This window comes from Chelonus insularis, unplaced genomic scaffold (assembly GCF_013357705.1).
Source record: "Chelonus insularis isolate UGA/USDA-ARS -01 unplaced genomic scaffold, ASM1335770v1 contig_88_pilon, whole genome shotgun sequence".
NCBI classification, from domain to species: Eukaryota; Metazoa; Arthropoda; class Insecta; order Hymenoptera; family Braconidae; genus Chelonus; species Chelonus insularis.
Genome location: NW_023276776.1, coordinates 3,539,080 through 3,551,570, shown reverse-complemented (window position 1 = coordinate 3,551,570; position 12,491 = coordinate 3,539,080). Strand labels below are relative to the sequence as shown.

Here is a 12,491-nt window from a genome sequence, read left to right as displayed (position 1 = left end):
CATTAACTTCATAATATACATATATATTGTTTTTGCAAGTAAAAAACATTTAAAATACGTTCGGAGTAGCGAGGGTTAATTTTCAAAAAAAAAAAAATTTTCGTTCCTTAAACGTTTCCCATAGTTCTATAAGGAGATCGTCGGGGAACTTTTCCACTTGAAAACATTCAAGGCACCTTCGGGGTACGAAATTTTTCTGTATAGGCTGTTTCCGAATTCTTCCATAAATTTTAATGTTACTTCAAAATCAATAAAAATATATATAAATAATTCAATGATTCTGAAAACCTGAAGAAAATTTAGCTCTTTAGAAATAAATTTCACTAATTACACTTCATTATTAATACAGTACCTATAATCTCTTTTCTTCTTGCAATGATTACCTTTGCATTGCATTGAAAATCTCAAAAGCTTATGAGCTTAACTGTTACACTTCATACGTACATGAGTGTACTTGATTTAACCCAATTAAATTTACATTATTCAATCGAGAGTAGAATAAAATTAAGTTGAAATAAAAATAAAGTAATACTTAAAGTTCTTACTCAGAGTAAAGTATGAAATTGATCTTTATAAAAATTCATTATCTTTTCTAAAGTAAAATTTAATGGTTGATTTCCATCTTAAATAAAGTTAATTAGTAATGATTTAAAAATCTACCAAAAAGTTTGATCTCATCATAAACTCAGGGATTATAAAACTTCTTCTACTTCAATTTGTAGCTAACATTTTTGTTTTCTTTGTATTTTTCAGACACAAGTTACTCAGCTTATCATCCAGCACTTCACGGAGTTGGCGAGGATTCTTTTGTCCGTAGGAAGCAAAGGAGAAATCGAACGACTTTTACACTGCAGCAATTGGAAGAACTGGAATCAGCATTTGCTCAAACACACTATCCAGATGTGTTCACTCGTGAGGATTTGGCGATGAAAATAAATTTAACAGAAGCTAGGGTTCAGGTTTGTTAAAAACATTTGTATATTTTCAAATAATTGAAGTCATTATAATTTTAAAGGAATAAAATAAAAATTACAAATGCTAGAGTAAAATGGAATTAAAGTGTGAAAATGAATGCATGAATGTAGACTTTTGCTGATGTCTAAACTGTGGTCTCTTGGGGCAAGCTGACACCCTTGAACTCATATAATCTGTTGACGAGGTGAGTTGGTAATCCTTAGGATTATTTCTCCATGCCTTGCTCTTTCGCCTACAAAATCTTGTGTTAAGTCTGAAACAATACATAAAAACATGTCAGATTAACACTACTACTGTTGATAATTATATTATTTTTTTAATTATAAAAATGTTTCAATAAATTTTTACATTAGCTAATGACTTTCACATCAGGAAGAACTTATTTCAATTTTAAAAAATGTATGCAAATAATTCTGTTACAGTTAAATATTAGTAAGTAAACAAAGAATAATTCGAAAATGATAATGATCTTTACGGTTGTCAAACCATAAAAAAAAAATGGAATTTGAAAATATAAATTTTTATTTATTCCTGATAAAAAAAAGTAGTTCGTTGAATGTTCGTGAGGATTTTATGGTGTACTGAACAGGGCATGGAGGTGGGTTAGAAACTTTTCGTTTCGATCGTAGCTGTTTCAGAGGCCGTAGGAAAATGGTTTAATAAAATAAATACGCGAGGCCAATGTTCTCTGGATAGTAGGTAGAGAATCCTCTACCTCCAGATCGCGTGAGGGAGAGTAAAAGAGTGAAAGAGGATGTGGGAAGGATGACTGCTGTTGGTGCTATTGGGGTGCCAGAGGGAGTTGGGTGGCAGACAGGAGATATAATAATATCCTAAGGGTTGCGGGGGCGAATAATAGCCAGGAACAAAGCCACTGTTCTCTTGAGAATACTCATAGCCTTTCTCTCTTGCATCCTTCAATGTTCCATTCGCTCTTTGCTATTTTTTTCAATCTAAATTTAATCCGAATATGTCAATAACTTCAGTTTCATTGTCTAAAATTGTCGGAAAAATTTTTAAATCCAATTTTTTTTCATTTATATGATTGTTTGCCATTTTTTTTTTTTCAAAAGATATTTTCTATTTAATCTATATTGAAAATAATTGTTTAATGAAATTATTGATTTTTTTTAAGAGTATGTCGAATGTCTCTAATAATTTAATTTATATTAAAATTATATAATAAAAGTTAAAGTTGATTTAGAAAATTTATCCTGTAGTATGTAGATATTAGTTTGTTGTCGAAGTCTTTGCATCATCTAATTTAAAAAATTTGAAGATATTAAAGAGAACATGAACTTATTGTTTCAGTTAAAAAGTAAGGGTTTTTACTGTCAGGAAATTCATGATCTGTTTAATCAATCGTTTATTTAGAAAAAGATTACTTTACTCATTAATACTGTATGTTTTTAAAAATAAATAAAAATATTCACTTTCTGCAAAGACTTGTTCAACAACTCAATTTAAAGCACTTCAAATGTAAAATTTAGAAGTGTTTTATTTGAATGCACTTAAAGATGTTGAAAAGAAGATCACAATGATAATTGAATGGGTGACATTATATTAAAACATATTATATGCATTGAAATAAAACAGTACGATTTGCAGAGAGGTTGAAGGAAAAAATGATAAAATTTTTTATCTTTATTTTGGACCACTCTGAGAAAATGTTTTGCGTTGAGTGGGAAATAAAGAGTGTCAGGTGCCAGTTCGTCACACGTGACGCGCGTACGTGCTTGTCTGGACCTCCTAGAACCCCTTAATTGAAGTGTGAGATAGAATGATCGTGGCTAAAGAAAGAGAAATAAAGAGAATGTAAAAAGCATTGCATAAACGCGTCTATTTGTGCATTATTCGTGATTCTCTTTGTCTCTTTAATGAAACAATGAGTCTGCGCTGTAATTGCGTCATACTCAAACTCCTCCCTTTCCTTTTTTTCTATCCGCCATTTCGTACTCTTCTTTTCTCAATCTCATCCGCAAAAATCGTACAAAACATCACTTGCATTTACTTTATACCATTTAATGTTTCATGATTCTCAGTTTAAATTTATTTCTGTACAAAAAAGACTTTTTATTTTATTTTGTCAACAAAAACAAAAACTCAATGATAAAATTCAAGACTACTAAATTATTCTTATTTTTGTAATAATAAACATTTTAGTAATCTTAAAAAATTTCTTAGTATTTTTTGTATATTAAAAAATATAATTCTTAAATAAGATTGATAAATAAAATGCTCTAGGAGTCAGAATTAATTTTATCAACAGCACGAAATGAGAATAAAAAAATTTTGAAATAAGAGTCTACGCTACTGCCATCTGTTATATATATATTTTCTTTTAAATTAATACTTTTTTTTTTATAGTTAAATGAGACTAGATGTAGCAGATGCAATGAAGTCCTATTTCAGTTGGCATTATGTCAAGTTAGACTCGTTAGTACACGGCTCGAGACTCTTTTAAAAAACACTCGGGGACAGTGGTCGACTCGTGGCTCGTTGAACATGCACATCCTCTACCTCACCGTCACTTTTTGCCTTTGGCGAAACCCTCTAGTACAGAATTATCACTTCATCCTTTGCACATTCCTAATTATCACCATTACAAACTTGATCCAATTCAAACAGAAAAATATAATAAAATAAATAATTGAAAAAAGAAAGAAGATGTTGGTTTCTAATCATCAAGCAGCATTGTATTTTAGCGTTAATCGATTTAGTGATAAATATTATTTGATGTTAAATGAAAACAAATGTTTGATTAAATGAATGAATTTTTTAATGCAGGTATGGTTCCAAAATCGACGAGCAAAATGGCGCAAGAGCGAGAGACTAAAGGAGGAGCAGAGGAAACGTGAGGGTGGAAGCGTGCCTACAGGCAGTGGCGGTGGTGGAACAACGCCAGAGGGTGGACTGCCGCCATCTTCGTCAAACGGGCCAAGTCCAACGAGTCATCATGATGCTATGGAATCTAATGAAGCTGAAGAGGTCCAACAGGAGTGTGGAACAGGCTCGAGGAGTCCCAGTACTACTTCTGCCTCTGTCAGTCCTCGTCCTCAGCAGTCTCAGAGTCAAGCCTCACTAGGAAGTGTTTCTACCCCACCACCAACACCAGTAAGAGCGGCACTGTCATCGAATTCGACTAATAGTCTTATTCCTCCCTCTGACAGGTGAGCTTTCAACTCCGTCCCTTCTTCATGAGATTTTTCTTTAATTTTATAGCCATTGTTGTTATCGATTTTCGACTTGAAAACTATCATGAAAAATTGCAATCGTTTGTGATATAACTTTAAGTCATAAAAAAAAGTCACAGTTGGGGGTCTAAGACCCCCTGCGTGAGGTGAGCTTTTACTTGTTCGTATTTACGCCATACGGATATATCACAAAGCATATAAACTACCCCCAATGTGTCCGAGAGTAGACAGAGTGAGTACGGAAGTTCGACACGCGCCATTAAATCGCAGAACGTTTCTCTATCTCTTAGCACTTCCGTTTTCTTTCTGTTTCTCGTAAAATTTCAAGGGCTTTCTATTAAAGAAGGAATGAACAGTTTACTCTGCAGTAATTATCTTTGCTTTCACTCGATTACTTGTAATAAATTACAGTTAATTTTTTTCAGATCAAAATGTCTTTTATATTTCTATTCGTGTTACTGTTAGTTTGTTTTAATTAAACGTCATTATTACTTTATATTATAATTAATTTAATCTTGTTGAATTATTAGAATTGAAAAATAAATATGTAGAAATAATAATGATTACATTATAAAGGAATATACTATTTTTTCCATTAAAACAATTTAAATATTTTATTTAAATTCCAAATCCGATGAAAAAAATCAAACGTTAGCATGGTTAATAATTGATCAGATGACTGAAAACAAAGAAAAGAATTACGAAAAAGTAGCCGAAAGACTTAAACTTTGAAAGGGAGGAAAAAAATGAAATTTAAGAATGAGTAAAATAAAAAAACAAGAGGATATCTAACGTCAGAACGTACTCGGTCGGCTACGCAGTTGTAATTTATTTAAAACAGTTGGTCGTAAATATATCCTCATCATTTATTCAACCGATTCCTGCTCTTGAAGCTCCTTGTAACTTCTCTATACCAGAGAGGGTAAGCTCTGCATTTCTCCTACGGCCACTTGGCTCCACATAAGACGTTGCCTTTATGTACAATACCCATTTCTTACCCCGTTCGTCTCATCTTCTTTTCTGTTTCACCCTTCTTTGACTTTTCTCTTGTGGGAACTCCATTATGAAGGGACGTTTTAGTATTGGTTGTCATGTTATCACACCATAGGAATAACATGTGATTAAATTTGAAATCAATTGACAAGCCTCAACAATCTGGAAAAAAAGGAAAGAATTAAAATTTAATTTATTTTACTTTCCCATTCATGATCCCAAATATTCTAATTGATTGAATATTAAAGAAAATTCAAAATCGATTTCGAGAAAGTATTAAATATTCACTGCGCATTGTCAAAGAGTTGGCATTTTAAACAAACTTATTATCAACATTATTTTCCATCTTTAATGTTTAGATATTGAAAGATATTGAGAAATGAGAACCAAAATGTTTAGTAAAAGCAATTAAAATGTTTATTAAAGATAAATATATATTGACAAATTTAAAAAGATATCTAGTCAAGGCAAATCTCTGTCAAATACTGAACAAATCGATGAAGCGTTGCTATTAACAAATTCAATCGTTTGTCAATTAATGTATGGATAGAGATGTATATTAATTTTACAATGTTATGCGAGGGGGGAGTGTTTGATTAATTAAAAGAGTAATTATATGTAAGTCACCACTTGATTTATATATAAATAGTTAATAGAACATATTGGACAATCACATTCTATGCAACTGGAGAACTCATTATCAAAGTAATGTCTATCTACAGCAGAAAAAGAAATGTAATGAGTAATAGTCTAACCCCTATATTAGCGAAAAACTGTGAAACATGGAAAAGTGCATAACTTCTATGCTAATAATGCTACTGGGTTGATCGAGGGCTCAAATGGAAGATCTGGACTAGAGGAAACAAATGCATGTAGTTAAAATCATAATTGGAGCATAATTGATGCTAAAATTAGAGCAATTTCCGGTTTTACCCCATTTTAGGGGTGAAGGAATTAATTTTTCAAATGTTTGACCCGATTCCGCATTTCTACGCATTGAGACGAAGAGAATGAGTGGTCAACTTGAAAATCGGACAACTTTGATTTTTCGACCCCAAAAAATGGCAAGTGGTACCCCTTTCCATTTGTTTAGGCCAAAAAATAAAAGTACTCCGATTTTCGAGTTTGACCACTCATTCTCTTCGTCTTAATGCACAGAAATGCGGAATCGGGGCACCGTCAAGAAAATTCACTTTAACACCCTTAAAAAGGGGTTACACTAAATACAAATTACAAATTATCATCCCCTTGACTTTAAACCCTTATAACTCTTGAACGGACAGTTCAATAACAGTTTTAAGGGACGTTTTAGAAACCAGAAAATCTAAGCTAAATATGTGTATCCATTAAAAAACAATTGAAAAATTTCCTTCACCCTTAAATTCGCTAAAATGTAAAAAAAAATCACATTTTTTTAGGAGTTTGCCAACTATATTGGCCATTTTGGGGGTGAAATAAATTTTTTTGAGTTTTTCATGGATATGTATCGCTAGCTTAGATTCCAAAGTTTCGAATATCCCTTAAAAATCATCGTTTGATAATTTTTTCACGAGTTATAAAGGTCTAAAGTCGAAGAAAAGCTGACTTTTTGACATTACTTCGACTTTAGACCGTTACAACTCGTGAAAAAATTATCAAACGATGACTTTTAAGGGATATTCAAAAACTTTGGAATCTAAGCTACAGATACATATCCATAAGAAATGTCAAAAAAATTTATTTCACCCCTGAAAATGGCCAAAATAGTTGGCAAACTTCCCAAAAAAATGTGATTTTTTTTTACATTTTAGCGATTTTAAGGGTGAAGGAAATTTTTCAATCGTTTTTTATGGATATACATATTTAGCTTAGATTTTCAGGTTTCTAAAACGTCCCTAAAAACGATTATTGGACCGCTCGTTCAAGAGTTATAAGGGTTTAAAGTCAAGGGGATAATAATTCGTAATTTGTATCTAGTGTAACCCCTTCTTAAGGGTGTTAAAGTGAATTTTCTTGACCGGTGCCCCGATTCCGCATTTCTACGCATCAAGACGAAGAGAATGAGCCCTCAATCATTAGAATCGGAGTACTTTTATTTTTTGGCCTAAAAAAATGGAAAGGGGTACCACTTGCCATTTTTTGGGGGTGAAAAATCAAAGTTGTCCGATTTTCAAGTTTGACCACTCATTCTCTTCGTCTCAATGCGTAGAAATGCGGAATCGGGTCAAACATTTGAAAAATTAATTCCTTCACCCCTAAAATGGGGTAAAACCGGAAGTTGCTCTAATTTTAGCATCAATTATGCTCCAATTATGATTTTAACTACATGCATTTGTTTCCTCTAGTCCAGATCTTCCATTTGAGCCCTCGATCAACCCAGTAGCATTATTAGCATAGAAGTTATGCACTTTTCCATGTTTCAGTTTTTCGCTAATATAAGGGTTAGACTATTACTCATCAAAACGGCAACTTTCTTTAATTTTCGCATAAAATATGACATTGCAGTGCTAAATGTTTAATAATTATTTTTAAAAAAATGTAAAGAATAATTTTAAAAAAAGATATTTCATTTAGAATAAATTATGAAGCAGAATATTCATAATGGTGCAATAAAGTTCAATTATATTTGAGACATTATAATACAAATATTTGATAATCCGTGAAAGATAAGCTCAAGAATGTGATCTCTTGGGGCAACGTTATACTCTCAGAGTCCCACCACACGGCGCCTAATATATCCTTCTTCATGTGTAACATCATATTTGTAGAGCAATTGCCATGAAGGTGAGAGATTCTCCAAGTACGGAGCTTAGAAGCTCTTGGTTGTGCGCATAGGGTTCTACGCATCTAATTGCTACTAATTATCACGCTTACTCCTTCTCTTAAGTTACCACCACTTTCATTTCTCATCTATTTCTCTTTCTCCTTTACTTCTTGTCTCTCTACTTACTCCAGCTTCCACTTCCTAGCTAGATTCTCTATCGCAATCTCACCACCAACGTGATGATTAATTAAACGAAATTCACTATTAATATTCAAACTGTTTCAAAGGATGTTTTCTGTAAATTTCAATTTAATTATAAACATTCTAGACAACATTGATGAGAAGGTATTACTTTGAATAATAAAGTTACTCGAATATACGTTTCAATCAAGTAATGAAATTTATGATAAATCCTTTATGAAATTCAAGTTCTGGTAAACTTCAAAAACCAATTTTTGTTTAACCAGAAAGTCTGAATTTTGATAAATGAATTCATTTCGTTCTTTTTTAAGAAGTAGTTTCAAATAAATCGTTTACTACAGCTTTATTCTTCAAACTGTTTGATTTATTTTTGATCATGTCTACAATATTTTTAAATTCATCAATTTGTTATTCAAATGAATCAATGTAAATGTATCTTTGTAGATAATTCATTCCCTAAATGTATTAATTAAAAATTGATAATTACTTGCATTAAATTACTATTTATTTAATAAATGAATTCTCTATTATTCCAGCACCACGGTAACAGCAGGATTTAGGCCGGTTGAACCTCCAACTTCGCTTTTCTTTTCCCCACATCTGGCGGCCCAATTTTCACCACCACTCTTTGGTAATAAAATCGTGGGATCAACAGCAACATCTCTGAGCACAGCGACACCATCTTTATGGACTAACAGTGATCATAGACCAAGTAGTCTTCAGGAGATGCTTTCTTGGACTCCAACATGGCCAGGATCTCTGTGTGGTTGTTGTAAACCTGGTGCAGGTGATCTACACCGAAATAGTAGTCTTGCTGAGTTAAGAAGAAAGGCCCAAGAACACACAACAGCCACAGCACTTTTAGGAGGCTTAGCTGGTTTTCCTGGTGGACTGCCATTACCTCTTCATCTTCCACTACTTCCTCCACTTCTTGGATTATCACGAAGACCTGAGCATCATCATATATCAAGTGTTGTGCATCAGATTCAACCGAGTACTAAAGAAGACCCTTAGAGCTTCCATTTCTTGCCATCTAAACCTTATAGATTTTAATCAAAATATTTTCCTTTCAATTCAGAGACGTTTCATAAATGGTCAGGATTACTTTTGTGTGCCTGATGAAGATCTTTATAATAAGATTGGTGTATGAAAAAATTATTCAAGTGTTTACGTACAGTAATGGATATAAAGAATGAATGAAAGGATAAAAAATATATTTAAAAAAAAAATGTGTGGGAAAACTTTTGAAACAGAAATGAGAAAAAAAAAGTAAATCAAAGATTAATAAATTAAAGATAAGATCTTGAAATTTAGAATAATGTATTTAGAAAAATAATGGAAATCTTGTATATTCATGTCCTTTAATTATGTTACATATTAAAATTAAATAATGTAATAAATAAAATGAACATTCATGACTATAAATAAATAATTGAATTTAAAAATAAACAGTTTGATTTAGAAAATACTGTAAGTGACATTATAGAAGTCAGAATAAACTTGTTCTCGTGATAATTTGGAGTTTTATTTTTGAAATTTCAAAATTAATTTAATAGAAATAACCTTTATCTATTTCTATGATATCTAAATTATTTATAGAATTAGTATTGAAGTGATGATATATTTTCTTGAATTATTTATAATAAAATCAATTAATCTTACAAGTTACTTGTCAATTTTATTTTTAAAAATATAATACATTAAAATAGTATGATAATAATAACAAGTTGATAGTTGATAACTCAATTTAAGCTTCATTTTTGTTTTTTTGATGAAAAGCTTATTAACTTATCACATATTGATTTTAAACTCTAAGTAATAAGTTTTATAGTTTTTTGATTTATTAAATGAAGAGATATAATTTTGATTTAATAAAAAACAATCAGAAATAATTTCATGCTTTTTTTCTACTAAAAAATCAGATCAATCAATTTATAAAACTTTGAAAGTTTAAATTAATGCAGAAAAAAAACTATTTAAATAAAAAAAAAAAAAATCATTTAAAAAGAAAAAAGTTGAAGTCAGTCGCGTGCCGTCAAATAAGAAGGAAATCTTGTGATAGACCTCTTTCTACATTACAGCAGCAAGAGGAAGGGATAAAGGAGCGAGTAGTCAAGATGGAAAAAGAAAAGGACGAGCCGGAAGAAAGTTAGATGGGGGTTGTTGGCAATCAATGCTTTTCAGAAGAAAAAGCTCTTGTCTCCCTTCTCCGGTTTGATAATCTCTCTTGCAGAGAATCTAGAAGAAGGGGTTGGTCTATTCCTCAGCCAATGAGAGCCAAGACGCCATTGATCGGCACGTGGCTAGCAAGTCTACGAAGTAGGGGAGTGAAAGCTCGTGGAGGAGGGAAAATTGTAAGCTCGAAGGGGAAACACTCTGCACACTCCGTTACACTTACTGGTAAACCGTATTAATCAACGACATCATGGTTTATCCGTTCGTACCACCTTTACAACCTAACATCTATTCATCCCTTTTCTCTTAAACTACCACACACCAACTCGACTACTCAGTTGAAGCTTTCCCTTCACTCCACGCCTCTTTTTCGACTTACACAAGAGCTTGTGGGTAGACTTGCACAAAGACTATAGCTATTTAGGTGCTGTACCAGGAGAAGGGGCAAGAACTGCCAAAGAGGCGCCAAGGCACTTTGCGCGAGACGATCGACTCTTAACGACGCTTTGAATCTTCGCGTGACTATCCGGAATTTCTTTATACTCATCGTTATATCGTGGCCTCCATTATTGTTTTACTCTATTTAAGAACTAGGAAATGTAAACAAAGAAAGACTGAACATCTATTAACTTCTATGCTACAAAAAATTATCTATTTATTTGCTACTTTCTTCCATGTTATTTTCAATATAAAAAATGTATCTTTTTAATATTAATCAGCCATTCAATTTATGATTTTATTGCAATTAAGTTTCTAGAATGCATAAGAAATTGAATTAAATAAAATTTTCAAGATGATTTAAAACTTGATGAATATTCGTCTAAGCTTCATTAAAATAATACACCAATGAATAATAAGTTTTGTTATTTATTAAAAGCTGTGAATAAGTTATAAACATATTTAATAATATCTGTTGGTTTTGCTAAGTTGAAATTGATGAAAAAATATTGTCTAATAAATAAGCAAACTTTCAGGTTAATTAAATGCTTTGATAGAATTTCCAACCAACCTAGAACTCCATTATTTAACATGACAAGTAGAATTTTGAATATTCCCAGATAACTTAAATGAATAAAATGAATAACGATCCAGATTTTCTTTTAATGCTTTGATATTCGCATGGAATACATATAAAGGAATGATGAGAGCTAATGAATTCGAACGTGTGGCTTTCTGATAGACTCATGGGGATGAACACGAGATACTACCCTCTAAGGAGGAAAGAATGAAAGGGAGGAGTTGATAATGCGAATGTATAGAAGTTAGTAGACAGTGATTAATTTTGAGTCGTCGTCTTACATCTTCTATACATCTTTTTCTTTTTCTTTCAGTCTCTTATCTCCTCTTTTAATCTCTCTTCTATCCTTTAAGGCAACTATTATTTTTCTTTCTTTCATTTTCTCATTCTTCCTTTCTCGAGCTTTCGTTTTTCACTCTCTTCTGTGTTACCCCACTTCTTGTATGATACCGCAACATTCCCTAACCACGATGATAAAAGGTTTTACGAAATTCATTGTCGAGCAATTTGCATGTCAAAGCTTTTCTTCTCGTGAGGTATGAAGATAATGCATTTTCTTATTCGTCTTTGGGTCCTGTGCTCATAACTGCAGAGATCTTCATTACTTCTGGACATTATTATTTTCATCAGGATAAGGAATGATCACCTTTCTGAGCATTTTTTATTGCCATTTCAATTAATTATTCTATTTATGTGATTATAATTTGTTGAAAAATAATTAATTAAAGTTAAAATCAATTTAAGTGTTTAATAATTAATACTTTAATTGTGTAGTTTTTAAAATCTCTGTAAAATTTTGCTATTCAAAAAAAAGTTAATTTCATCAACAAAAAGAATTTGAAATGTTTGCAAGGAAATTTTTGATTGAATTTCATGAAATTTTAGATTATGGTAAGTTCAAATACAAGTGATATTAGATTCATTGCAAATCTGAGTGTTTAGAAACTAAACATTTGAAGTGTTTACAATGTTAGACGCCATATATAAACTATAGTAATTTTATAGACGAATTTTAAACGTGTTTTGTCGTTTCCCAAAGTGCTGTAATTTATTTATGGTGTTTAACATTATAAATACTCAGGTGTTTAATTATTGAACACTTTAAGCATTTTATTACTGAACACTTAAATGATCCTGGATTTTCAGTATTATTTCCGCAAATTTTTATTTAAAATAATCCCATTATGATTAG

At 31.6% G+C, this 12,491-nt stretch overlaps 1 protein-coding gene across 2 annotated transcripts in view; it reads left to right on the top strand.

The window, feature by feature from the left end:
• LOC118071681 (homeobox protein ceh-37-like) overlaps positions 1 to 9,335 on the top strand; it is a 28,953-nt gene extending 19,618 nt beyond the window's left edge. For both annotated transcript variants that reach the window (XM_035090990.1, XM_035090989.1), the window contains exons 3-5: positions 754 to 959; positions 3,763 to 4,145; positions 8,643 to 9,335. In XM_035090990.1, the coding sequence (XP_034946881.1) occupies positions 754 to 959; positions 3,763 to 4,145; positions 8,643 to 9,120 (1,067 nt within the window). In that variant the 3' untranslated portion in view covers positions 9,121 to 9,335. The remainder of the gene's footprint in view (positions 1 to 753; positions 960 to 3,762; positions 4,146 to 8,642) is intronic.
• The last annotated feature ends 3,156 nt before the right edge of the window (positions 9,336 to 12,491 follow it).